Below are 27,975 nucleotides of genomic sequence, written 5' to 3' on the forward strand. Positions count from 1 at the left end.
CGTGAATGTGCGTAATGGCACTACACTTAAAAATGGTGGATGTTATGTATGTGAATTTTACTGCGATTTTTTGAAAAATGCCTGAAGATTGTAATGAATTCATGCAACATGTAATGCCACTAGCATGCAGCAGAGGGCAAAAGAGCTTGAGCTTCACTGAAAAGCTTGATTCCAACACCCCTGCAGCCAGTCTAGCTCTGTCAATGAATCCTCTACACATCTACACCTGCAGCTCTGCTGGAGCCGCCACAAGCCCTGGGGGTAAGAACTGTTAGCCTGGTTTGCTCTAACACTCATGAGAAAGAATTAAGGGTTGAATGGGTCTTTTCTAAAGAAGAGATCATTTGATGGGGGAAAGTAGCCTTACTTAGACTTTTAATATTTATTATTTTGTCTATATTAAAGATAAATGAGTGACCTTGGGGGCTACGGATCTAAGAAACTGTCTTGCAGGTGCTTGAGGTTTGGGCTTCCTTTCACTAGTTGCTGATTTAACCCAGTCAGTCCTTTTACCCAGAATGGATGGTCCTATCACTGTGGTGAGGTTTCTGCAGCTTTTATTTTCCTGTGATGCATGTTAATGACATCTGCCATTTGGCTATTCAAAGCATAGTTGTTACTCCGTTACTAGTTTAAAAGTTCTGCATTTGTGTTGTATGTAGAAAAGTAGGAGCACATCTGATTGATTTTGTATGTGTAGATCTTGTTCAGTCGCCTGCAGGGGTCCAGAGTGGCCAAAGATAGCCATGTGGCTGCTGCGGAGGACAGAATGATTAACAGCACCTAGGCGTTTGATTCCTAGGAGAGCTTTCTCACAGACCACCTATACTGAGTTATGAGTTAGAGTTCTATGTACTTCCTAAGTTCTGTTTCAGTTCTTGTTCCTAAGTTCATAACTTAGGAATTCATGTAGGCAAAGTCTTGAGCTTTATGACACCTAGCAGTGTCTAATAACAGCTGCTTGCCACTTCACAGAGAGGCACATGGGGTGGGAAGGGAGGAAGAAGCCACCGTGATGGCTAGCCCTGACAGTGGAATCAATGTTGGTAATCACATCCTAAACGACTTCATTTCAGGTTTTGAAATGCCTACAGTCTGGGTTCTGGAAGGAACCACATAGGTCTGGATTCAAATCCATGCTCTATCTTATTCACTGGGTTTCCTTGGGTAAGTTACTTACCCTCTAAGTTTTAGCTCCTCCCTTTGTGAAATAGGGGATGAAAATAGCTACCATTTTGGTGAGTTGTTAAAGGCATTGAACATAATAGCATGTGAAAGCGTTTGCTCTATGCAGCCACATAGGAAGCACTCAAAAAATGTCATTCTTGCTCTTTCTTATGTTGCAAAGATCATTCAACATGCTATGAAGTTTTAACCCCTTCTCTACTTTTTTGCATCACCAGGAAAAGAGAAATTCAATGATTGAGTGTTCTTTGGTAAACCACAATGGTCATTTCATAGTGTCTTTTGATTCGGACTTTCAAATCATAAGCTATTAATGAAAGTCATTCTCTGTTTTTCACTTCCTCTCACCATAGTAGTAATAGTAGTAGGAATATGGTAATATACAATAACACCTATTGAATGCATCTTTCATAAAAAAATTATGCCCTACTTTTTAAAATGTTGTAATGAAATGCCATAGTGCACATATATTGACTGAGAGGTAGGACCTTTTTATTTTATTATATTAAGAGAAGTTCAAAAAGAGTTAGTTCCTCTCCCTTCTTTAGAATAAATTACAGATGAGGTTGTGGTATTGGGTAAGGAGAAGAAGTCAGTAAAATATGGAAGCTATGACACTTCATTTCAGGGGACTTCTGAGGTAGCAATTCTGCATTTTTCAAGGACCATAGTCCCAAACCTTAGGAGCTACAAATTGAAGTACTCTGTGAGACAATAATGTTAAAAACACTTATGTCAGCTTAAGGACTCTAACTGCCTGGGCCACATTGGATCCTGAGACAAAAGGAAAAATCAGTAGTAATGATCCTGTCTTTATGAAAAATGTTGTTCCTTGTGGATTTTTGTTAAAATTAATGTTTAAAAATGTTTCATTAAAATATTATTTATCTTGATTATTGACTTTCTTGGCACCCCTTAAAATTTTTGCCTGAAATCACCCTGCTCTTGGCCTAGATGACTGCCACAATTTGTGATAATCTACACATGGTCACAGTGATTCCTATACATTATCTCTTTTATGCCTCTGCACAAAATACATTTACACATGAAAATATGGAACATTTCGGCAATGAAATAAATAGTCTGTTGACATAGCCACTAAGTGGCTAAGATAGGACTTGAACACAAATCTATTGATGCCTAACACTAAATTCATTCTCTCACCATCTTGCACTGCACCATATCAGGAATTCACAAAATTCATTCATTTGACAAACATTTTTGAGAGCATATTATGTGCCACCTTGTGCTAAGAGATACAAAATTGAAATAACTCATTCATATATACATTCAAAAAGTATTTTCTGAGCCTGTGCTATGTGTACTCTTCTATAGAGTGGGAATACAGTAGTGAACAAGCTCATCAGCCCCTTTCTTCTCTCATGGGTGTAAGAGGTGGAAGGGACAGTCAATAAATTAATGAACTAAGATTTCAGATAGCAGTAAGTGCTCTGTTTTGAAGAGATATAATAAGATGATGTGAACTAATAGCAAGTTGGCCACTTTAAGATTAGGTGGTAAAGTCAGGTCTCTTAAAGGGAATAAACTTTAAGCCAAGATCTAAGTGACAAGAGACATCCAGCCAAGGAAGGATGGGGGAGAGAACATCCCAAGGAGGGGTTAAAGCTAGTACAAGGCTCCAAGGTCAGAACAGATATGGTATGAAGTGAGATCCCAAGAAGAAACAAGAGCAGCTCATGGAAGGTGTTATAAACCAACATCAGGAGTTTGGATTTTGTTCTAAGTGTGACAGTACATAGTTAAAAGGATATAGCCTGGCTGCCATAACAAGATTCACTAGCTTAAACAAGATAGGGCTCAACATAATGGCTCAATCCCTGGCAGTCCTTGTAAGTAATTGATATAAAACCTAAATTGAGTGGCCTTTGCAGACTTACTCATTAGGTTCCTTGGACTGTATAATGGGAAACTTTAAAGAACCAGTATGAATTAGTGAGATATAATTTCATTGTGATTAGGGTATTATAACATATTTGAAAACAAATTTACCTTGACTCACCCTAGAGAACCAGGGTAGCAGAGTTGCTAAGACACCAAGTGCTGGACTCACCATGTATTAACTTTGTGACTCTGGGGCAGTTATATGACCTCCCTAAGCACCACCTTCCATATCTGGAGAAGGTGAACAGTGATGCCACTGACACTATAAGGCAGTTATTGTAAGAATAAGGATCAAGCTATATGAAGTTAGTATTACTTAGCTCAGTGAATGCTAGTTGTTATCTAAAAAGACATCAAGTGGCCACTGCCTCATTCGCATGACAGAGTCAACATGGAGATGCTATCAGACTTGCTGAATAGATATAAATGTTTAGATTCATCACACAGAATAAATTATTCAGGTCATCTTAAATATGGGTAATGGATTACTGAATGTGAAGTAATATTCCAGGTTTCCTTTTGTCTGAGTTGTAGCTATTTTGTCCCTTCACCATGTCTATGTATTAATTATCTCATTTATTTATTCCAAACTCAATGAGGAGAGTATATTACCTGCATTTTACAGATGAGGAAACTCATGGATGCAGAATTCTGAGGACATTGAGAGAAGAGCCAGATTTCAAGTTGTTTGAACACGGAACAGAGATAATTGAAGAAGTAAGATTTTCCCAATATTCATTTTTCAAGATATGTATTAAGTACCTACTCTGCTAGGAACTTTTCTGGGCCCTGGGGCTGTAGCAGTGAATAGAACCAATAGAACTTCTATTCCTACACAGCTTATATTTTAGTAAGGGGATAAGAAAAGAGAGACGATAGGGCAGCTGGGTGGCTCAGTCAGTTAAGTGTCTGCCTTTGGCTCAGGTCATGATCCTGGGGTCCTGGGATCGAGCCCCCACCCCTACCCCCCAGCATTGGGCTCCCTGCTCAGGGAGGAGCCTGCTTCTCCCTCTCCCTCTGCCCTTCCCCCTTCTGGCTCATGCTCTCTCTCTCACTCTGTGCTCTCTCTCTCAATTAAATAAAATCTTTTTTAAAAATTTTAAAATATTAAAAAAATGATAAAATAAAAAAAACAAGAGAGACTATAAACAAAATAATAAATGTATATGTAAGGTGGTGAGAAGGGTTAGAAAGAAAAATAACTTTAAGATAAGGAGTGTATTCTGGAAAGAGGATGGCAAGTACAAGTTCAAAAGTCTGATGTGGGATCCTACTTGGGAAGTGTAAGGAATGACTAGACAAGAGTTGAAGATGAGGATTGAAGATGTCAGATCTTTCAAGGACTTGGGACTTTCCTCTGGTTGAAATAAGAAACCAGTGGAGGATTTGGAGTAGAGGAATGGCAGATTTTGAGTGCATTTTAACGATTCCTCTGTCTGTTGGGAGGAAATGATTGAAGAGGCACAAGGCTTGTAGGAAAGACCCCCTGGGACTCTATCAAGAAAGGAGTCAGTAGGGAAGGTGGGGAGAAGTGGTTAGATTCTAATATTAAATTCATAAACTCTTAAACTTTATGTTTTCCCACACCAGGCATTGGGAAAACACCAAGCCAAGGTAAATAGCTTGGTGAGAATTTTCCTGCTTATCCATGTCCAGTACACACTGGCCTTCACTTTCCTTAGACTGGTCACTCCTATAGACAAGAAGAAGGAACAAAAGATATATTCCATGGGAAGATATGGTGTAGTGAGACCTCTCTGTGCTATATACACTGTCCCATTGTTCTAAGGAGCTGTGTGTGCGTGCACCCATGTACCTGTGTAGCCATAGTGTATACATTTTGGCACTGTAGAAAGCCCCCAAGAAATGGAAACTGTTTTCATCATTATTGTTATTGTTTGGCAGTAATCCAGATTGCTTTTGCCATCAACCTGAAGGCCTACAGAACCATAAGGACAGAAACTATTCTGTTTATTCCTATGTTTTGGACCTTCCAAGTATATGAGTAAGTGTTGTAAAAAATAAGATATTAGCTCAATGGACTCTCTATGTCCACAAATATAAAAGTCAAGGAACAATTCCTTGACATGAATTCAGGAGCCCATAGCGCTTGGTAATAAAAAATTACTTCATCGAGAACTTAAAACCCACACAAAACCTGCACATAGATGTTTCTAGCTGTGGTAGTCATAACTGCTGAAACTTGGAAGCAACCAAGATATCCTTCAGTAGGTAAATGGATAAAGAAACTATGATACATCCAGATAATGGACTACTATTCTGTGCTAAAAAAAAAAAAAAAAAGCTATCAAACTATGTGAAGGCATGGAAGGATTTTAAGTGTGTATAAGTAAGTGAAAGAGGTTGATCTGGAAAAGTTACATACTGTATGTTTCCAGCTATATGATATTCTGAAAAAGATAAGACTATGGAGACAATAAAAAGATCAGTGGTTGCGGGATCCCTGGGTGGCGCAGCGGTTTGGCGCCTGCCTTTGGCCCAGGGCGCGATCCTGGAGACGGGGGATCGAGTCCCACGTCGGGCTCCCGGTGCATGGAGCCTGCTTCTCCCTCTGCCTGTGTTTCTGCCTCTCTCTCTCTCTCTCTCTCTCTCTGTGACTATCATAAATAAATAAAAATTTAAAAAAATTATTAAAAAAAAAAAAAAGATCAGTGGTTGCCAAGGGGTGTGGAGCAGGGGGAAGACAAATGGGCAGAGCACAGAGGAATTTTAGGGCAGTGAATGTATGCATAATGATAAATGCATGTCATTATACATTTGTCCAAACTCATAGAATGTCCAACACCAACAGTGTGAACTGTAATATCAATTATGGACTTTGAGTGATGACGACGTGTCTGTGTAGGTCCATCAATTGTAACAAATGTGCCACGCTGATGGGGCATGTTGATAATAGGAGAGGCTGTGCATGTGTGGAGGGGGGGTGATATGGAAAATCACCTTTTCCATATGTACCTTCCCCTCAATTTTGCTGTGAGCCTTAAACTTCTCTACAAGAATAAAGTCTTAAAATTGTTTACTTTCAATTGTCTTAAAGCCTCCAGCTATCAAAATGGCACGTAAGGGAGAGTGTTGAGTACGATCTGGCAATGAAGCTCCTAAGTTGAACCAGGAGACAGGCACTTCTACGAACTATTATATATCTCCCTTCTGGGAATCCTCATTTGCTTCAGCGATAGGGATATGGCACAGGTATACATATATATACACTATGCCTGCACAGGTACATGGGCGCACGCACACACAGCTCCTCAGAACAATGGGACAGTGTATATAGCTTGGTAATCTATAACCCAAACTCTCAGATCAAGTCAAAGATTTAATATATAGGTTGGAACCCTGTTCCAAACTCTTGGTGAATAGAGTCAATTCTTGGCATTAAAAATAATCTATACTGGGGCATCTGGGTAGGTCAGTTAAGTGTCCAACTCTGATCTCAGCTCAGGTCTTGATCTCAGGGCCATGCGTTCAAGCCCCACCTTGGGCTCCATTCATTCATTTTAATATTAATATTCATTTTAATAAAAGAATAAGGTATTAAATTATAAATAAATAAAACTATAATCCTACAAGATTTAACAAACAACATAACCACTTAATATTTTAAATATATATCTATATATCTTTCTAGGATTTTGAGTTCATCTTCATCATTCATATGAGGGAACCAGTGGTAAAATTCTTGGAATTACAATGAAACGTATCAGAAGCATTTATATATTTTGTAGTATTGCTATATCAGTGCAGGGCTGGGCTTCGAAGCTGCCAGAAGAAAGGGAGTTGACAACCAATTGCTCCAACATGTCCCTAAGAAAAATTCCTGCAGACTTGACCCCAACCACAACCACACTGGATTTATCCTACAACCTCCTTTCTCAACTCCAGAGTTCAGATTTTCGTTCTGTCTCTAAACTGAAGGTTTTGATTCTCTGCCATAACAGAATTCAAGAGCTGAATATCAAGATCTTTGAATTTAACAGAGAGTTAAGATATTTAGATTTGTCTTACAACAGATTGAAGATTGTAACTTGGTATTCACTGGCAGGTCTCAGGCATTTGGATCTTTCTTTCAATGACTTTGACACCGTGCCTATCTGTGAGGAGACTGGCAACATGTCACATTTGGAAATCCTAGGTTTGAGTGGGGCAAAAATACAAAAATCAAATTTCCAGAAAATTGCTCATTTGCATCTAAAAACTGTCTTCTTAGGATTGAGAAGTCTTTCTCACTATGAAGAAGGTAGCCTGCCCATCTTAAACACAACAAAACTTCACATTGTTTTACCAATGAACACAAATTTCTGGGTTCTTTTGCATGATGGAATCAAGACTTCAAAAATACTAGAAATGACAAATATAGATGGCAAAAGCCAATTTGCAAGTTATGGAACTCAAAAAAATCTTACTTTAGAGAATTCCAAGACATCTATTTTATTACTTAATAAAGTTGATTTACTCTGGGATGACCTTCTCCTCATCTTCCAATTTGTTTGGCATACGTCAGTAGAATGCTTCCAAATCCAACATCTGACTTTTGGAGGCAAGGTTTATCTCGACCACTATTCATTTGATTACTCAAACACTGTAATGAGAACTATAAAATTGGAGCATGTACAGTTCAGAATTTTTTATATTCCACAGGAGAGAGTCTACTTGCTCTTTACCAAAATGGATATAGAAAACCTGACTATATCAGATGCACAAATGCCGTATATGCTGTTTCCTATATATCCTACAAGATTCCAATATTTAAATTTCGCTAATAATATCTTAACGGATGACCTGTTCAAGCAACCTATCCAATTACCTCATTTGAAAACTCTCATTTTGAAGGGCAATAAATTGGAGACGTTTTCTTTAGTGAGTTTCTTTGCCAACAACACATCCTTGAAGCACTTAGATCTGAGCCAGAATCTGTTACAACATGAAAATGGTGAAAATTGCTTTTGGCCAGAAACCTTGATCACTATGAACCTGTCATCCAACAAATTTGCTGATTCTGTTTTCAGGTGCTTGCCCAGAAATATTCAAATACTTGACTTGAATAATAACAAAATTCAAACTGTCCCTAAAGACATTATTCATCTGAAGTCTTTGCAAGAGTTAAATCTTGCATTTAATTTTCTAACTGATCTTCCAGGATGCAGTCATTTCAGAAAACTTTCAATTCTGAACATTGAAATGAACTTAATTCTCAGCCCATCTCTGGATTTTTTTCAGAGCTGTCAGGAAGTTAAGATTCTGAATGCAGGAAGAAATCCATTCCGGTGTACTTGTGAATTAAGAGATTTCATTCAGCTTGAAGAATATTCAGAGGGCATGATGATTGGATGGTTAGATTCATATATCTGTGAATATCCTTTGACTCTAAAGGGGACTCTGCTAAAGGACGTTCATCTTCCTGAGTTATCGTGTAACACAACTCTGTTGATTGTCACCATTGTGGTTATTATGCTAGTTCTGGGGATGGCTGTGGCCTTCTGCTGCTTCTACTTTGATCTGCCCTGGTATCTCAGGATGCTAGGTCAATGGACATTGCAGAGGATTAGAAAAACAACCCAAGAACAGCTCAAGAGAAATGTCCAGTTCCATGTGTTTATTGCATACAGTGAACATGATTCTACCTGGGTGAAGCACGAATTAATCCCCAATCTAGAGAAGAAAGAGAAATTGATTTGCCTTCATGAGGGAAACTTTGACCCTGGCAAGAGCATTATTGAAAATATCATGAACTGCATTGAGAAAAGCTATAAGTCCATCTTTGTTTTGTCTCCCAACTTTGTCCAGAGTGAGTGGTGCCATTATGAACTTTACTTCGCCCACCACAGTCTCTTCCATGAAAATTCTGATTACATAATTTTTATCTTACTGGAACCCATTCCACTCTACTGCATTCCTACCAAGTATCCTAAGCTGAAAGCTCTTATGGAAAAGAAAAGATACTTGGAATGGCCCAAGGATAGGCGTATATGTGGACTTTTTTGGGCAAATCTTCGAGCTGCTATTAATGCTAACTTATTAGAAACCAGAGAGATGTATGAACTACAGACATTTGTGGGGCTGAATGAAGAGTCTCAAGGTTCTGCAATCTCTCTGATAAGAACTGACTGCCTATAAAATCCTCCCTTCCCCTAGGGAGATTGGGGCCTGCATACACTGTTGGGATAGAAGTTGATACAGTCTTTATGATGGTAATTTGTCAATGTCATTAAGATGAAAAATGATTATTTTTTCATGTCAGTTCCTGGAAGGATTTCTAAGAATATATTCTACAAAATCACAAATTTGCAAAGGCTTATGTAAAAAGATTTTCATCCTAACATTGTTTATAATCATGAAAAATTGAAAACAGCTCACATTTCCATAGAATAAAGATTGATTCAATAAATCATAGTTCATTAATGCAACAACATATTACACAGCCATTAAAAAAATGAGGTAGTTCTATATTTACTAGAATGGATAAAATTATACTAATATGATGGTTTACATATTGAAATAAAAGTCTAAATGAATCTCTACCAGTACAATGGTATGGTAACACTGGCTTGGATCTGGGAGCTTGTATTACAGAAAACATTAGGTTTCTATTTGTATATTTCTGTAACATTGGAATTGCTTTAAGTGAATCTGTATTTCTTTTGTAGGTAGAAAAAACAGCAAAGAGATTTTTTGAAGCCTACACTCATTTTGCTTGATTCTTCCTTTCTAATCTCATCAGTCATAGAATAAAAACAAGCCTTTTTAAATTTTGCAAGATTATATTTCAAAAAATGCTACTTCCCCTGATGAGAAATTTTTCTGTAGTTTCTATAGGCTTACGTACTTATAAAGGAAGAAAATGGCCCTACTTATTTAAGATCTGACACCAATCTCCTTTTACCTCCCTGCATCCTATCATTGAGCCCTATCAGGTTATCGGCCCTTTCCCAGAACATTCAGTCTCTTTCTCTGCCTCCCAGACCCTAGCGATTGATATCATGATGGACTGTTCAGGGCATCTTACATCTCCTTCAAGGACAATCCAAATGTCAACTCTTTTTTTTGAAAACTTCGTCACAAAAAAAAAAAAGAAAGAAAGAAAGAAAGAAAAAGAAAACTTCCTCACTTCCAAGTATGATGTTCCTTGATGCCACATAACACTTCAGACATATTTCTTTTTTTTTCTTTTTTTTTTCTTTATTTATGATAGTCACAGAGAGAGAGAGAGAGAGAGAGAGGCAGAGACACAGGCAGAGGGAGAAGCAGGCTCCATGCACCGGGAGCCCGACGTGGGACTCGATCCAGGGTCTCCCGGATCGCGCCCTGGGCCAAAGGCAGGCACTAAACCGCTGCGCCACCCAGGGATCCCACTTCAGACATATTTCTATCACCAAACAGATCATTTATGTTTTTAAAGTATCCCTTTCTTATTATACTATGAGCTCCTCAAAGGCTAGGACAGACTTCCCTCTGTCCTTATTTTCAGCATCTATTTGCTCAGTCCTTGGTTCAGGGAAGGTGTCAATGAATGTTTATGTTAGGTAAGCTAGAGGAACTTAGCAGGGACCCAACTGGCTTCAGGATAAAAAGGTGAGAAGAACAAGAATCTAGAATTGAAGGATTTCTGAGTATAGCTTGAATCACATGAAATTGCCAGTATGTGGTTGCTCTTGACCTATAAGAACATCTACTTCATTCCATTCAATCTAATAAAACTAATCTCCTAAGCAGGGTAAAATTGGGATCTGCATCTATTTTATTTCCTTACAGTTGCGGTCTTATGAATTCTCATGCTAGTAGTCATTTGAGAAATTGTAATCAAAATGGTCAACCTTGGAGTATAGGGACAGAGTCGGGTGTCAATCTACAAGCCAGGCTGTGGTACCATTTAGCTAATGACCAGTCTACTCCGAGGAGTTAGAGCTCAGTAGCCTTGAGGCTGAGTGTCTCTCTTCTCCCCCCATTGATGAGCCCATAGTCTATTTGGTAGAAGGGGAAACCCAAGGAAACCACAGTGCAGGGAGAGCAGAGAATGGGGAGAATGCATTTCCAACCAGGCTCTCAGCATCTGGGCCACTGCTATTAGTGTGATTTGTGGCTTCTGGAGGAGTCAGACAGATGCTGTTGGAGGATTTTGTAAATTTTGAGTAAATTACTCTGTGTGAGACTCTTACCTTTAAATATTAGTTAATTGGGAGCATGTAAAGTAGGTGACACTAGCCCTGAAGTCACCCAGAATTGAGTCATTCTATAGTAGAATCTGAAGTTTAGTAATACAGTTTTAAAAATAAGTATATTTGATCACAACTAAAAAAAAAAAAAAAAAAAAAAAAAAACGTGTTAGGCATAGCTCTCAGCAATTTCTTGTTTCAGCAGTTGGACTACCCTTCAATCTTACCTATCAGACCACTGTACTATTCCTTTCTCAGAAACTTGGATACCACCAAAAATGTCCTAATTTACTTGGCTTTGACTCTTAAGGCTCATAGCAGAAAATGAATTTTGCATAAGTTTAATGCTGGGACTTGTGCTAGAAGTAGAACCTAGCCTCATGCAAACCTGATGATATATTTTACCCAAGACATCTCATATTCATCGAGAGACCCACTGTGCTCAAGAATGACATTGATTAGGAAGTAAGCATTACACAAGACTGCATGCTATAGTGGGACTGAGCGTAAAGACCCTGATCATGTGTTGAAAATGACTTCAGGTCTTGTGAAACAGCAAGACCTTTTCATTTCCTTGCCATTTGTCAACCTGGAGCTTCTTCCACTTTTTTACCCCTAGGAGACTGAGCTCTATTACTAATGTTCAAGTCTGTCTTGAGGTCTTCAGGGTGCCTTCACCACAACTGTGCATCTCTGCAGATAAATGACAATCTTGTCAGGATGCCACTGGCCACTGGTCCAATGTTGACAGTGTTCTATAGTCTGTAAACATGCCAAAGAGGTCTATACTAACCTGGGATTATAATCCTCTAATTCCAAGTGGTTTCGAGGGAGAAGAGTTTTAAATGTAATTTATGGCAAATGTTCCAGAGATTCAACTCCTTTGTGAATTATAATGAACCGTTCCAGAAAAGCACAGACTAGGAATATTTAAACTGAGTGAGAGTTTAGAGCTTATGGAGTATAACTCTCACTTTTAAGTGGAAAATTGAGGCTTTGGAATTTTAAATGACTCTCCTAAGCCTGAAGTCAAACGTCAGTCTTTTAACTCCTAGACTGAAGAGGATTTTCTTTCCAATGTAGGACAAGGTGCCTCTTACTTTTTGCATTTGATTTTATCTTGATCCTTTCATTTCCATTCTCTACAATGGGGCCCTGGATTGGGCTCCTTGAATATCCTGCTTATACTGTCCATAATTATTTGTGCCTAGACTCTGCAGTCTCTCCCTACTGTCTCACACTCTTCCCCTATTCCAGCCCCCAACTCTTTCTTTGGAGGGCTTTCCTTGAATTTCTAAATCCTTCTTAGGGTCTGGTACGGCCAAGACTGGCAATGTTCTTTAAGTGAGATATCCCTGGCTCAGACCCAGACCCACATGGATCCTGGTCTTCATTTGTCCCCTTAAAGATGCTTTCTGATCCTCTGCCGTGCACATGAGGAGCTCTGGAACTCATGCCTACATGGTCCTCTCAGAGTCTGGTGGTTGGGCCCAAATGTGAGTTGGACAATTTGGCAAGCAGATCACTCCTACTGGCTGATGTAGTGTGGGATAACCCAAGATTGGGCCACCAGAGTGGTGCTAACACACTAATTTGGGGTGACTTTCACATCCAACACAAGATGACTTCCAGGGTCAGAGCTGTTAATAGTCTACCAACAACTCTTGGGTTTGGGCCACCAGTTGGGCTTTGTCCATCTGTGTTTTGACTGTGGTGCCACCTCTTGTCAGTAGAACCTTAGGATAGCAAGCATAGTGGGAGGTGTCTTTTACCTTGCACTCCTCCTCTTCCCCCAACCTCTGGCATTCAGAATGATAATCACCATTGCTGTAGATTCTGTGTCATGTGTTAGGTAGTCCTTCAAGGATGGTTTTCAAGACTGAACACCAGTGGGCCTTCCAATCAATATCCTCTCTTATCTGCCATTGATGTGGTGATGTTGTGCTCTCCCTGTCTTAAGCCATGAAGAAGGAAGTACATATCTTGCAGGAATGGAACTGTGCTTCTGTCTTCAGACATGAACCCCTCACCTGACCTCCCCACTGGTGTTAGTGTGTGGAAGGCAAGGGTTTGGTCAACACCGAAAGACCTCCCATTCTGGAAATGCAATGATTACTACATCAAGAGTCCAAGAGAAGACAAGACTGGAAAATACTTTGTTCTCTGTTTATACCATAAAATTCTGAATGGTAAAAGGGCCAAAACCAAAAATGGTTCACAGTTACCTATGTATTTTGGGGAAGGCTTGCATCAGTGAAACAGTACCAACCTTTTAGAAAGTGTCATTGGAAGGCAGTGTGGATGGATGATACAGTATCATGGTTAAACATGTGACCAGTATTATAGACATGCTATTGGGGAACTTGAGAGGAAAGAAGAGCTATACTGTTTAATGTAAACAGGCTCTGAAGACCTGTGTCCTTGTGATTACAGCAATGCTACCATTTTCTCCTGATGGGACATATAAATTGAACCAGGGAGAATGCATTGGACAATACAATGCCTGAAGGGATGGTTCCTGAATTTGAACCGGAAGAGATGGTGCTTGGATCCTACAGAGAATCTTTCAACATGCCAACAGGACAATTAACAATACATAAGTAAATCTTCTCTGTCCATCTTCATAAATAAAACACTATACTTCTCATGGGTCCATGTATTTTGAAACATTTTTAAATCAAATTATTTATAGAGTTAGGAACTCTGTATTGCAAAAAATCTTTTCCCAGGGCCCTGTACTCCCTGGAGGCAGCTCTGGGAAGGAGAATATCCTACCTTATGCAACCAGAACTTACCTTGCTTCTTATTTCTTGGCTGCTTAACTTGGGTTGGTTTTAGTGTAAGTGGTTGACAGCAGGAGAGTTTTGTCTCAGGTCCTAATGGGTCAGGTGGCAAAATTCAATGGTAAGACCCATGGATCTCACAGAGTGGCAAAGGCAAATTCTAGTACCATTGTATTAAGGTTGTTGGATATTCCTCCTATGGTTTTTATAAAAAATGGAAAGAAAGAGAGGCGTTTCTTATTTTATGTCATGATGGGTAAAAGCTCCACATTACTAAGTTCTGTTCTCCCTAAGGAAGAAGTTAGATTTTTAGTTATGTCTCAGAACTTTCTAAACCTAATGATCTGAAATATTTAACTTCCTGGCAGCAGTACCTTTGGCCCTGGGGAAAAAATAGGGCAGAGAAAGAAGCTATATATACACAAGGTTAGCTCTAATTGTCCATTAGGACCAATGTCTTCTTTTGATTCCAGGACTCAGTAGTCCTGGGGAGATCCAGAGACCCATCAGCCCTCAACCTCCTCCTGATTCCTTGATTTCTGGAAAAGAGTTGAGTCAGTCTCCCTGATACTGTTATTAGTATGATGGCCATGTGTGTAACAATACAGACTGCCAACACTTCTTGAGGTTTTTATGTGCCAGACACTGTTCTAAGGATGTCATGAGTTATACTTGCTAATTCTCATAGATCTATGAGTTAAACTTTATCATTAGTCTCATGTAACAAAGTACCCAAGGTGCCCAAAAGTTAAGGTTTCATGGCTAATAAATGACAGAAATGCAAGGCAGTCTGATTGTAGTGCCTGCTTTCCCATCTACCATGCTACACTGCCTCCCAAGAGCTTGCTAACTATTGGTTTCATTCATATTTATATTCACCATGAAGATGCTTGTTCCTACTAGACTGTATTTTTGGATGGAGGTGTCTTGTTGCTTAAGAGTGATTCTCATCATTCAGTGTATAACCCAAATGCTGCCAGGCTTCACTGTGGCTAAAATAAAGCACATCAACATCAATGACCCCAAATTCTTGTCTTACCCCCACCTGCTTAAACAGGACTTCTTGCCCTCCTGTAAAGGTCCCTGTGTATAGTATAGTGTTAGGAGATCCCACGGAGGCTCAGTTCTGCTCACATGTCACATTGTCAGCTACATTCCCCATTTGGCACCACCATAGTCGTCTGCACAATCTAGCTAACTCAGGTGGCTAGAAATGGGGCCTTTCAAAGCCCTTGAAAGAGCCTTGCACTATTGACACTGCTGAGTGAAGGGGCCTCTTAGATGATGTTGCTGTCCATGCTATGGTGTTTTCTCCCAATAATCCCCAATTAATTTATCCTTGAGGTAAGGAAAAGAGTCATGCTTCCCAAAAAAGGGTGTCAACATCTCAGCATTCCAAAGCTGCAATGCTGGAATCCAAAATCTCACCAAGTCAACATGCTCAGCATCTCTCATTATCAGGGAAATGCAAATCAAAACCACAATGAGATATCACCTCACACCTGTTAGAATGCCCATTATCAAAAAGATAATAAATAACAAGTGTTGGCAAGGATGTGGAGAAAAGGGAATTCTCACTCCCTTGAGAAGGGAATTCCTTGTTGGTGAGAATGTAAATTAGTGCAGCCACTAGGAAAACAGTATGACAGTTTCCCAAAAAATTAAAAATAGAAATACCATATGATCCAGCGATTCCAAAGAAAGTGAGAACACTAACTTGAAAAAATATCTGGACCCCCCCTACCCCCGCCATGTTCACTGCAGCATTATTCACTATTGTGAATGCCAAGATATGGAAAAAACCAAAGTGTCCATTAATAGATGAATGGATAAAGAAAGTCTGGTATAAATCTACCATGGAATATTAGCCATAAAAAAGGAAGGACCTCATGCCATCTGTGACATGAATGGACCTAGAGGCATTGAGCTAAGCGAAATAAGCCACACAGAGAAAGGCAAATGCTGTATGATCTCACTTATATGTAGAATCTAAAAAACAAAATGAAAAAAAAACAAAAAAACAAATACCAAGCTCATAGATACAGAGAACAGATTCATGTTTGCCAAAGGCTGGCGGGTGGTGGGTGAAATGGGTGAAGGGAAGCAAAGGTATAAACTGCCAGTTATAAAAAAAGTCCTAGGGATGTAACGTACAGCATAATGACTATAGTTAATAACAATGTATTGCATATTTGAAAGTTGCTAATAGGGTAGATCTTAAAAATTCTCATCCCAAGAAAAAACGGTTTTGTAACTATATACGATGATGGATGTTGACTAAATTTATTGTAGTGATCATTGCACAGTATATACAAATTTCAAATCATGTTTTACACCTGAACTAATGTAATGTTGTACGTCAATCATGTCTCAATTTAAACAGTTAGGAGAGAAAAATAAGACAATCATACTAGTGTTTACAGCTTATTTAAAAATACTTTGAAATTTAGTGTCATATTAAATAACCCTGTTAGAAAACAGATAAACCTCTAAAAATAAAACTGAAAATTACTCAACTGGATGCACATAAATATACATCATAAACCACCAAATCTGTAATAGCCAATTAACTTTAAAAAAAAAAAAAAGAAGTGGCTAGGGGCACCTGGGTGGCTCAGTGGTTGAGAGTCTGCCTTCGGTTCAGGTTGTGATCCTGGGGTCCCAGGATTGAGTCCTGCATCAGGCTCCTCATAGGGAGCCTGCCTCTCTCTCTGTGTCTCTCATGAATAAATAAAATTTTAAAAATAAAAATAAAAAGTGGTTATATACACAACCTCAGAAAACTTCATGATTAAAACCCACTAAGAGGAAAAACACTGCATATTCATTACAATAAAAATAGTCCTAGGAGTATGTGTAATCAACCTAACTGGTGAAAACTTTCTATAACTATTATAATATGAAAATAAAAATTTCTGTTCATTTTTAAAACATTGCCAAATACTCATTTGGGCTCTTTTCTATAATATTTTTCTGAAAAGTAGAAGTGAAAAAATCACTAAACGTTTTGATGCTTAGTAATAAATTTACGAGTGTTTAGTTGTGAATACTTAGCCAATTAGGCAAAAATAAATTTTGGTCCTTTGCTGCTTCCCTTTCAGTTTTTGTCCATTATCGTTCCAGGGCTCATAATTGTATAGAGACCACAAAGTCATGTCATCTTTCTCAGTCTTTACAATTTATATAGCAAATTTGAATTAAAATTTTAAAAAAATTTATTCCTTAGAAAGTTAAAAAAATCAGGGCACCGGGGTGGCTCAGTGGTTGAGCATCTGCCTTTGGCTCAGGTGGTAATTCCAGGGTCCTGGGATCGAGTCCCGCCTCAGGGTCTCTGCAGAGAGCCTGTTTCTCCCTTTATGTCTCTGCCTTTCTCTGTGTCTCTCATGAATAAATAAATAAAATCTTAAAAAAAACAAAAGTTCAAAAAATCTGCTCCCCTAAGCCAAGCATGTTTGGGTTATAAAATGAAAACAAATAGCTGAACTACATATGTTGCCCAAGATTAGAAAAAAAACCCTCTGTCCTCAAAACCAAGTGTGCACATCTCAGCACTCCAAAGCCTCGGTGCTGGGATCCAGAGTTTTATTGAGCCTCTCATGAAATCTATTTGTTCAGCAGTCACTCCTAACATTTGTGGGAGCTCCGAACCACTCCAGGGGCCAAGGAGCATGCTTAGCACCTCATCCCTCCCACTTTCCTTATTCCTTTTACCTCTCCTTTGCAACCCTGCCCCCTGGCCCCACCAAGTACTCTTTCCTCCTCCCACCTATGCATATTAATATACACACAGAAGCGGGGAGGAGTGAACATCATCCAACTAGCCCAACTTTTATTCCCAGTTTGGTTTCAGTTAGAACACACTGCTACATATTTTATTAGGCAAATTGGATGGAGACGTTTGCCCCATAAGGAGGCCCACAAGAGGATGAGGGTGGGGTGAGGATGAACAAATTCTCCATTGTCAGAACCTTAGAAAACCTTAGACCCAACATCTTCCTTAGGCTTTCAAATAAGCAGGAAGCTCGATCAGCTTGCAACTGACTTGATATTATAGCTAAAACTTGAAAGGACAGCAGTTCGCTTTTAATTTTTACATCTCTCGGTCTTAAAACTTAGCTACAAAAAAACAAAAACAAAAACAAAAACAAAAACCCACCAAAAACAAAACCCCCCAAAAATTAGCTTCAGGTCCCAAACTAGAAAGAACAAAAATGATATACGGAGGTCATTAAAAAGGAGAAACCAAACCAAATAACAACAAAAAAAGAAAATGAGAGAGAAAAGGACCGAGAGAGAGAGAGAGAGAGAGAGAGAGAGCTGGCAGGCGCCCACTATCCTGCAACTTCTCATTTTGCAGCGCGCCTCTAACCTTAAAGCAACGGCCGGCCCGGTGGAAGGCAAACGCCCTGGGGTTCACCAGTTTCACTTCACTGGTTCCCTCCTCACCGGGGATGGAAAGCAGAAGTTCACCACATGAAAATAGACCCCGTTGGGCATGCAACAGCAACACCGTCAGCAAAGCGTCTCTTCCTGTTAGTTCACTTCTTCAATTCTCAGCTTGGCTCTTTGCAACCTAATTAGTCGGGCTCTATGAGAAACCCTGCCTGGCCTTGAACCGGTGGCTTTACAGTGTTTGCTGAAGCTCCTGACCGCCCAGTGTTTCGGAAAGTCTGCTCTAAATTCCTTAATGGGCCCTTGTGCCGGAGAAAGAACTACAGGGAAAAACCTTTCTGACCCTCTCCAGAGCTCACCTTGACCCGGGGCACCTGTCCCAGTAGTCAGTCTTCAGAGAGCGGACCTGCAAGGGACTCAGGGCGTTGGGATGTTGCAAGAGAGCTGCCCTGATTTTTCTTTTGCTGTTTTCCCAGTTTTCTTTCTTTTTCCTCTTTTGCTACCTCGGAAAGGCAGAGAGTGAAGCTGCTTTTTGGGTCTACTCAATTCTTATTCCTGTCTCCAATCAGAAATAAGTGGGAAAAGAAAAGAAAGAAAGAAGAAAGAAAGAAAGAAAGAAAGAAAGAAAGAAAGAAAGAAAGAAGAAAGACAGAAAGAAAGAGAGGGGGGAGGGAGAGAGAGAGAAAGAAGGGAGGGAGGGAGAAAGACGGAAAGAGAGAGGAAGAAAGAAAAGAAAGAAAAGGAAGAAAGAAGGAAAGAAAGAAAGAAAGAAAGAAAGAAAGAAAGAAAGAAAGAAAGAAAGAAAGAAAGAAAGGAAGAAAAAAAGAAAGAGAGGAAGAAAGAAAGAAAGGAAGGAAGGAAGAAAGAAAGAAAAGGATCAACAGTGGAAACCAGGGAAAGTCCTTGAAAGCCGGAACCTTGCTGCAGCCTCAGCATCACACCTGAGAGCTTGTTAGCGGCCTCACCTGAAAACTTGTTAAAAATGTAGTATTTCATGATTCATCCCAGACCTACTGAATTAGAATCTGCATTTTAACACCCCCCCCCCCCCGCCCCGTGATTCCTACGTACAATAAGGTTTGAGAAACTTGGAAAAGAAACTCGAAAAATGAATTCAAGTCTTGCCCCCAAGGGCGTGCCCTTGGGTGAAATTTTGGGATCACAGCGACACCTTGTGGTCGCCTTGGTAGTTGCTGTTGTGCTTTCCGTGGGGGACAAGCAGCACCTGAGGGCAGCGGGTTGGTTCATCCCTGGATCCCTGGAGCGACAGGTGACCGTTGTACCAGCGCCCACGGGTCTCTCTCCACCACGCTGTCAACGGAAGGGATCCGGGCCCTCTTTGAAGGATGCCTTCTGCTGGAGCTTAGGACGGCTGGTGGGCAGCTGAAACAGCAGGACAACAGATCTCAAAGCATTTCTTCACCCTTCACTAGACTTTTCATAAAATTCACAAAGCCATTAAAACTCAGAGGCACAAGATGGTTCTGGAGATCACCTAGATGAGTGGTCCTCACCTGTCGAGGATGACGATCACGATATAATATGGTTATTACTGAACATTTGTTTCAAGGGCTGGTCTAAGTGCCTGCATGCATGAAGTCCTTTAAACTCCACAAGCCAGCGAGGCAGATGATAGTATATTATCTCTGTTTTGTGGATCCTCATCCACTAATTTTGTTAGTAGTCGTTGTTGGTTGAGAAATATCTAGACCGACATGAAACTATTATGATGAATCTCGTAACTCTCGAAAATAAATTTGCATTGAACGAAGCTCGATGGCTTCATACAATACATATTTTGGGGAAGAGTAGTGCAGATGTAGAAGGTTTGTTATCTTACTCAGCCTCAGGCTGTGCTTGGGCACAGAGAGACTTTTGGCTTCTTGCAGCAGCTCCAAGGCTCTCCAAAGGATTCGTAGCCCACAGGCTGGGAATCCCCAATGTAGAAGCAACCCTATTGTTGATGCCATACCATACAATCCTGAACACACCTGATTTTATCTGGGCTCTGATCCACAAGAGGATCAAGGCCTGCCTTGGCCTTGGATGGCAGACTTTGGGGAGTAGCAGATGAGGACATTGACTTCAAGGAAGTTACCAATGGCTACACCTCTAGCTTGAAAAGCTACACTATAGTGTCCATGGCCAATCTCTTTGTTCTGTTCTCCAACCTATACACCCTAGGAAGAATAATTTTCCTAAAGCACAGTTATTTATTTGGGTTAGTCTCCAACTCAAAATTAACTCCAATTATGCCCAGCTGGCTACATGAGATAAAGCCCATTCTGATTACCTTGGCTTTCAAAGCAAAATCTTACACCAACTAATCACTTGCTTGTCGCTATTCTCTTCATGTCTCCTATGCTGTCTAGACTATTCCTCGTGTCCTCTGGGTTGTCAGGCCTCAGAGGAGACCTCTACGAGGCCAGCTAGTGGCTAGGGTGACCCTCCCTGGGAAGTCTCGCCTTGGTTAAGTCACTTGGAATGCAGTGTTAGATCCTACGTAGACACAGAAGTTTGACAGCCTTCTCTTAAGAGCAAACGGAGGTTTACTGTAAAAAATATAATTACTGATTTGACCACATAAGTGCACATGCTGGTGGGTATTCTCTTCTACTGGCCCTTATTGGAAGAAGTAGCTTGGTCAGCATGAGTCTTAGCCGTTTCTTGTTTCTGGCTGCCCAGTATCAATTCCCTCTTCCTAAAAATACATTATTTCCTTTTTAGGCATCATTTCTTCCCACTGGATATAGTCTGTGAGACAGTGACCAAGATTCTGGCACTTTCTGGTTAATGGGTAGAGAGGTGGCCCAGGTTCTTCTTTTTTTTTTTTTTTTTTTTTTTAAGATTTTATTTATTCATGAGAGACACACAGAGAGAGAGAAGCAGAGACACAGGCAGAGGGAGAAGCAGGCTCCATGCAGGGAGCCTGACATCCCATGTCTCCAGGATCACACCCTGGGCTGCAGGCGGCGCTAAACCGCTGCGCCACTGGGACTGCCCAGTGGCCCAGGTTCTTAGAACAGTAGATAGTTGCATGCTCTCTTCCTGTATTTCAATCTTGACCAAAGGATCAAAGAAATAGAAAATAATTCTATTTTATCTCCACACTGGTGCCCTGGTCTTCTTCCGGAGCAGCTTCTTTTAGATTTCCTGGTGGTCTTCAAATTCTATCCTCCAGGGGAGGAGGTAACTGGGTGATGGGCATTAAGGAGGGCACATGATGTAAAAGACTGCTGAATCACTGAACTCTACCTCTGAAACTAATAATATACTATATGTTAATTAATTGAATTTAAATCTAAAAAATTGTTTTATTTTTTTTATTTTTATTTTTTTTTAAATTGTTTTAAATTCTATCCTCCAGAAATATCCTAGTTCCTGTTTCCAAGTCTCCATTTCACTGATTCTGTGAGCCCTTGACATCCTTCCCCCTCCCAAAAAAAAAACTTTAAGTTAATATGCTATGCAACTATTTCTAGAATATGTTGTGTAAAAAACAACCCTTCAATTCTCAGTTGTTTATACCAACAAGAATTTATTTTCCAAAGTCACAGTAGTTTGGGTCAGCTGGGGCAGTTGTGTTTCAGACTTCAGGTCTGGTTAGGTCTGTTCCACGTGCCTCTCATCTGAAGACAGAAGCAGCTCTTCAGGGCATGCTCTTCTCATGGTAGATGGTATGGGGCAAGGTAGCCCACACAAGCACATTTAAACTCTCTGTCGAGCATTATACATGTTAGTCTGCATTTCGTTGGCCAAACCAAGTCACATGGTCAAACTTAAACTCACTCGTGCGGGGATATGTATTCTGCTTTACTCTATAGGCAGGCACCACAAAGTCCCCATTGAAAGGGCATTGGCGTATTTGTATCCTGTTGCAAGTAGAGGGTGCAAAATTAGGACCATTAACCTACCTTGGTTAGCCAGAAAGTAATAAAATGTTAACAGAAATTAATTTCAACATAGTTAATTTTATCCATCTTTGCCATGATGGTTTGTGTTGTCTACCTCTTGTTTAAGAAATTTCTGGTCCTGGGACGCCTGGGTGGCTCAGTGGTTGAGCCACTGCCTTTGACTCAGGGTGCGATCCTGGAGTTCCAGGATCGAGTCCCACATCCGGCTCCCTGTGAGGAGCCTGCTCTCCTTCTGCCTATGTCTCTGCCTCTCTGTGTTCTCTCATGAATAAATAAATAAAATCTTAAAAAAAAAAGAAATTTCTGGTTCTTTGACCCAGGAATATGGTAAAGATAGTCCCTTTTATTTTGCTTTTCACATTGAAGTGGGCACCCAACTTTGAATCTTTGCTAATGGCTGACCAATTGGCTCAGTCTTGGTTTTGTTTGTTTGTTTGTTTTAAAGATTGATTGATTGATTTTAGAGAGAATGTGTGTGCACATGTGAGCAGGGCCTCCGAGGGGCCAAGGGAGAGGGAGAAAGAATCTCCAGTAGACTTCCTGATGAGCATGGAGCCCATGGGGGTGGGGATGGGGGAGCTCAATCCCAAGACCCTAAGATCATGACCTGAACCAGAAGCAAGAGTTGGACACTTAACAGACTAAGCCACCTGTGTGCCCCTGCAGCCTTATTTTTTGAATAGTTCATCCTATTCCCACTGACCTGTAATGCCACCTTTGCCATAGACCAAGCTTCCATAAATGCCAGAGTGCCTTTCTGGATTCTCTCTTCTGTTTCATTATTCTGTTCATCAACTTCAGGGCTGATATTGCCCTTCTCAATTATTCCATGTTTAATCTTTATTTAGAATCAACCTATCAAGTTCCACATATGCACACTAAAAATATCGATCAATATTTTGTTTGGAATTTCTTTGAATTAAAGATTAATATGGGGGGAAAGAGGTTTTTCAAGATAATAAATCTTCCTCCCAATGGAGGGCTTCTAATTGCATTCTGCAAAGTTTTATAATTTTCTTCTTATAGCATGCAATCATTTGTTAGATTTATTCCCAGAAATTTTATTTTTATGCTGTGATTTAAATGTAATCTTTTAAAAATTACATCTTTTAATTATTTGCTGCATATATAGAGAGAACATGATCAATTTTTGTATGTTGCTCTCAAAGCCAGCAATCTTTATCATATAGCTACCATTTATATAATCCTTACCATGTGCCAGGCACTGTCCTAAGCATTTTATATGTATAGAATACATTCAAATTCACAATGACTCTCTGAAGGAGGTATTATTATTATAACTATTTATATATAAGGGAACTAATGTTTAGAGAAGTGCAGAGAGATTAAATAAATTGTCCCAGATCACAAACGGTGAAGCCAGGATTCAAACTCATTGTCCAATATCCAGGGCTATAACCATGAAACTGTATTTGCCTCTTAACCTTGTCAAGCTTTTGCATTAATTCAAATGATTTGCTTGCCTAGTCTCTTAGGTTTGCTGTGTAAACCATGAAAACAACAAATACTTTAAAAAAACAACTAGCAAATACATAGTTAACACACTATTGAAGCTGTGCAAGGGTTGTGTGTGTGTGTGTGTGTGTGTGTGTGTGTTAGGAGGAGGAGCTTTATAAAAAGCAGCATTCTCAGAGCAAATGGAATTCCCCAAACCTTTGGGATTGCTGGTATACTTCACGGAGGAGCCAGGCATTTCAGGCAATGCAGTACTAGTCACGTCAGGGCATCCAGAGAGGCCTGAAAGGGGAAAGAGGCCCAGGGCCAAGTGCAACAGACAGTGTCAAATGACAGGCCCTCTCCTTCCCCACCCCACCCCCAGATTTGTGCTGAATCCAAGGCCATTTGGGCCCCTCCCTCTCACAGAGCCAGGCCTAGGGGGCCATCTCTGGAGGCTGAAATACGACAATCCCATGGGCTTCTGCTCCAAACAGGCTTGTGTTTGAAACCACTGTATACTTGGCTCTGGTTGTACACACATGACTTTCCTGGTGCTGGAAAAAAGCGGGGAGGAGGAATCAGGAGGATGAAAGGGGAGGTCTTGAGGGATGGGGAATTCTTTTTCCAGTCTAGTGAATGAGGTTAATAAGTGGAAAAATAAAACTACTCTCCGTGAAGGGTCTTTGGAAGGGTTACCAGGCCACAGTAATTAAAAGCAAATTAAAAGGCTATATCATTCATGCAGCCTCAATGGCCTGTCACAGCTCTGAGGGAGCTGAGTCTGCTTTGGGGCAGTGGAGGGAGAGCGGGCAGGAGGGAGGGTGGGAAGGAGGGAGAGCGGGGTGGACTGTGGGTCCTTGCATGTGGGGTGGCCACCAACGAGAAGCAGGGATCCCGCCTATGTCTCCCTCTGTGGCATCCCAAATGCTAATTCATGAATTAGGGAATTGATGGGATGATCATCTTCCAAAACCCCACGACAGACTGAACATTTGTTCACACATTTCCAAGAAATGTTTTCTAGGGCTTTGTATGGTGTGGAAAAAAACCCACACAGAGCCAACCTTCAGTTTGGTCATCTTGAGGGAGTCACTTGATTCTCTCTCTGGCTCTCAGTTTCCCCTCTGTAAAATGAAGGTGCAAACTAGATAAAAAAAAAAAAAAAATTTTTTTTTTTTCCAAACAAGTGCTCTCCTGAGTCTTCTCTGAAACTCGGGACAGGTAGGAAGAAGAGAGATAAAAATATTCATTAAGCAATTCAGCCCTTACGGCTTCTGTCATTTTTGACCTCAGACCACTTGTGACATCACCTGGTTGAGCAGTTAATTCTAACAAGCTCATTTCTGTGACATGCTAATGCTGTCCACAGTTCTGGGTGACCCCAGAGGTCTAGGCGCTGCCTCTGCATGGGTTTGGCCCCTCTTGCCACCTCGTAGGAGGTGTGGAAGGCAGCCCACATCATGTCCTTCTCAGGAAGACTGACCTGTGATAAGCCACTGGGTGGGGAGAACTCAGGCAGGTTCTGGGCCAGCAGAGGAAACCTTGAGGCCCACGTCGAAGTGGGTCCCAAAGATCTACATCTGTATTGCATGAGAGTCTAGAGTTTCCCCATGAAACCTTTCTTGAAACCCCAAATTCGGGTTGTGATGTTGTTCCTGTTGTCCAAAGCACCCTGGTTATTTGCTAACCGAGAACTTAAAATTTGTTAGTGGTATTGCCTGTATACATACCCAGGCTGCATGTGCCCTTTCTCTGGTCTTGAGGTCAGAAACCATGACTTTACCCAAAAATCCCCGCACCTAGCAAAGTCCTCACCATACAAAGGTGACGATATTCTTCAAAAATAGCAGCAGCAATATTTCCAGTGTCAAACGTTCCATTCCCCTCCCCAAGGCAGGATCTATTTCCCCTCCCCTCGGGGATGGGTGGGGAGGGGCAGCTCCGTGACTGCCTCCACAAATAGAATCCTGCAGAAAGCTTGATTTCCAAGGCTAGATTATAAAAAGAAATAAGGCTTCTGCTGGACGCCACCTCCCTTGGGATGCTCACCCTTGAAACCAGCCACTAGCTTGTGGGGAGCAAACGATGCCCCCAGCTGACAGCCAGCTTCCACTGCCAGACAGATGAATGAAGGGACCTTCCAATGATTCCATCCTGTAGACTTCAAGTCTTCCAGTTGAGGCATCAGACATGGGAGGGCAAGACAAGGTGTCCCTGGTTTGTCATGTGCAAATTCTTGACCCACAGAATCTGTGAGCATAATAAATGATGGCACTGCACCACTAAGTGTTGGGGATGTTGCCCAGCCCTAGTGTTTGGAACAGTGGTCTATGATAGACACTAAATACATCAGTGAACAGCCAGCTGTAGGTTCTAGAGGATCCCTGTACCCTCCTGGACCCTCCGAGGATGTAGAAGAGAGAGAGAGTCATTTCAGGAAGTAAGTAGAAGTATACTTTGTTTCTCTAAAGAGTTAAGGCATATGTATCTATAAATACCTACTCGACTATAATAATAGAAAAGATTCTTTTAAAAATCAGGATCCTATCAAGCCATGAAAAACATGGAGGAAACTTTAATGCATATGGCTAAGTGGAGGAAGCCAATCTGAAGAGCCTATTGACTGCAGGTTACAGCTACTAAGACCTTCTGGAAAAGGTGTAAGTAAAAAAAAAAAGAGAGAGAGAGAGAGAGAGGAGAAGGTGTGAGTATGGGAGCAATAAAAAATATCAGTGGTCGCCAAGGTTTAGTGGGGAGAAGATGAATAACAGCGCACACAGGATTTTTAGGGCACTGAGACTATTCTATATACTATAACGGCGGATACATGTTATTATATACCCAAAGCTATAGGATGTACAACACTAAGCGTGAACACTAAGGTAAACTATAGGCTTCGTTGGTTTGTCAGTGTTGGTTTCGAGATTATAGTGTTGGTTTCTCGACTATAACAAATATACCACTCTGGTGTTGATGGTGGGGTCACCTGTGCTTGGGTGGGGACAGGAAGTATATGGGAAAATCTGCATTTCCTATTTAGTTATGTTTTCTTTCCATTCCATTTTGCGGTAAACCTAAACTGCTCTAAAAAAATAAAGGTTGGGGCACCTAGCTGACTCAGTCAGTAGAGCATGAGACTCTGGATCTTGGGGTTGTGAGTTTGAGCTCCATGTTGAGTGTAGAGATTACTTTAAATATAAATTAAAATAAATTAAAAATAAGGTCTATTTCTTTAAAGGCCATTTAAATATGGCCTTATTTAACAGCCTAGGGATTCCTTCTTCCCTCTCTCCAACCTTCTTGCAAACAAACAAGCTGTGGGTTTCTGGTGTTTGCATCATTGCATTAGAGCTTGAGGGTGAATCCAACCATGTACACCATGGGTTAATTTGCCCCAGGACTTAGTCTTTCCTTCTTCTTTCCTTTCTTTGGTGGACTGCATGTTAGCTGGGAGCTGATCTGTTTCTAACATAATTTAAGGAGTCCTCTGTTGTTGCTTTGAGTGACAGGAAAAAAACTTGAGCCTTAGAAGGCACAGAACTAAATGAATGGCTTAGGAAGAGATTAAAACAAGGACTCCAGGGCAGTTTGAATAATTAATTAAGCCTTCATTATCCTTGTTTCTCTAACAGTTATTAATTAACTCTTTTCTATAAAAATATCAAGGGAATCATCATTCTTAAAACTGGCCAACATAAACGTGATGTTTAATTTTGTGTTGTAATTAAAATTGGATGTTAAAATGGGCTTTTATTGTTATATCTATTTATTTAATAGGTACCTCCTCAGAAAATTCAGCAGCTGACCATGTCGTTTCCACATGATCTGGATAGAAGCTTAATTTATATGGACGTGTGTGCATGTTTACACAGTTGCTAAACATCTTGGAAGAAGAGTGGTTGTCTCTCTGTGCCACAGAAATTTCTAACCTCCATGGAAGTAGAGATTTGATGACTGGGACACCAAAGGTTCAGTGGGTTGTGACACCACAGGACAGGAAAATGCATGACCAGAAGCCTAGGCTGACAAGGGGGAAGTCTAAGAGCTGTTCTGTGAGGTTTTGCATAGAAATCATCATAACAATATGTTGGCTACTTGGATTGAAATTTAAGAAAAAGAAATCATTATAACAGAGAGTTTCTTTTTATTAGTTAAAATATTTTAAGA

General features: G+C 40.4%; 1 protein-coding gene across 3 annotated transcripts; it reads left to right on the forward strand.

Moving 5' to 3' along the window:
* Positions 1 to 164: 164 nt before the first annotated feature.
* Positions 165 to 27,975, forward strand: TLR10 (toll like receptor 10). Of its 3 annotated transcripts, none has more exons than XR_013369149.1 (3): positions 165 to 261; positions 3,713 to 3,804; positions 27,586 to 27,975. XR_013369149.1 is itself a non-coding variant. In XM_077879559.1 (3 exons), exon 3 carries the CDS (start codon positions 6,802 to 6,804, stop codon positions 9,223 to 9,225), a length of 2,424 nt encoding a protein of 807 aa, XP_077735685.1. In that variant the 5' UTR covers positions 165 to 261; positions 3,713 to 3,804; positions 6,740 to 6,801; the 3' UTR covers positions 9,226 to 10,260. The 3 variants fall into 3 exon arrangements, 1 of the variants encoding a protein (XP_077735685.1); XR_013369147.1 differs by lacking the exon at positions 27,586 to 27,975 and adding an exon at positions 13,695 to 13,912; XM_077879559.1 differs by lacking the exon at positions 27,586 to 27,975 and adding an exon at positions 6,740 to 10,260.

Source organism: Canis aureus, chromosome 2 (genome assembly GCF_053574225.1).
Source record: "Canis aureus isolate CA01 chromosome 2, VMU_Caureus_v.1.0, whole genome shotgun sequence".
In the NCBI taxonomy this organism is placed as follows: Eukaryota; Metazoa; Chordata; class Mammalia; order Carnivora; family Canidae; genus Canis; species Canis aureus.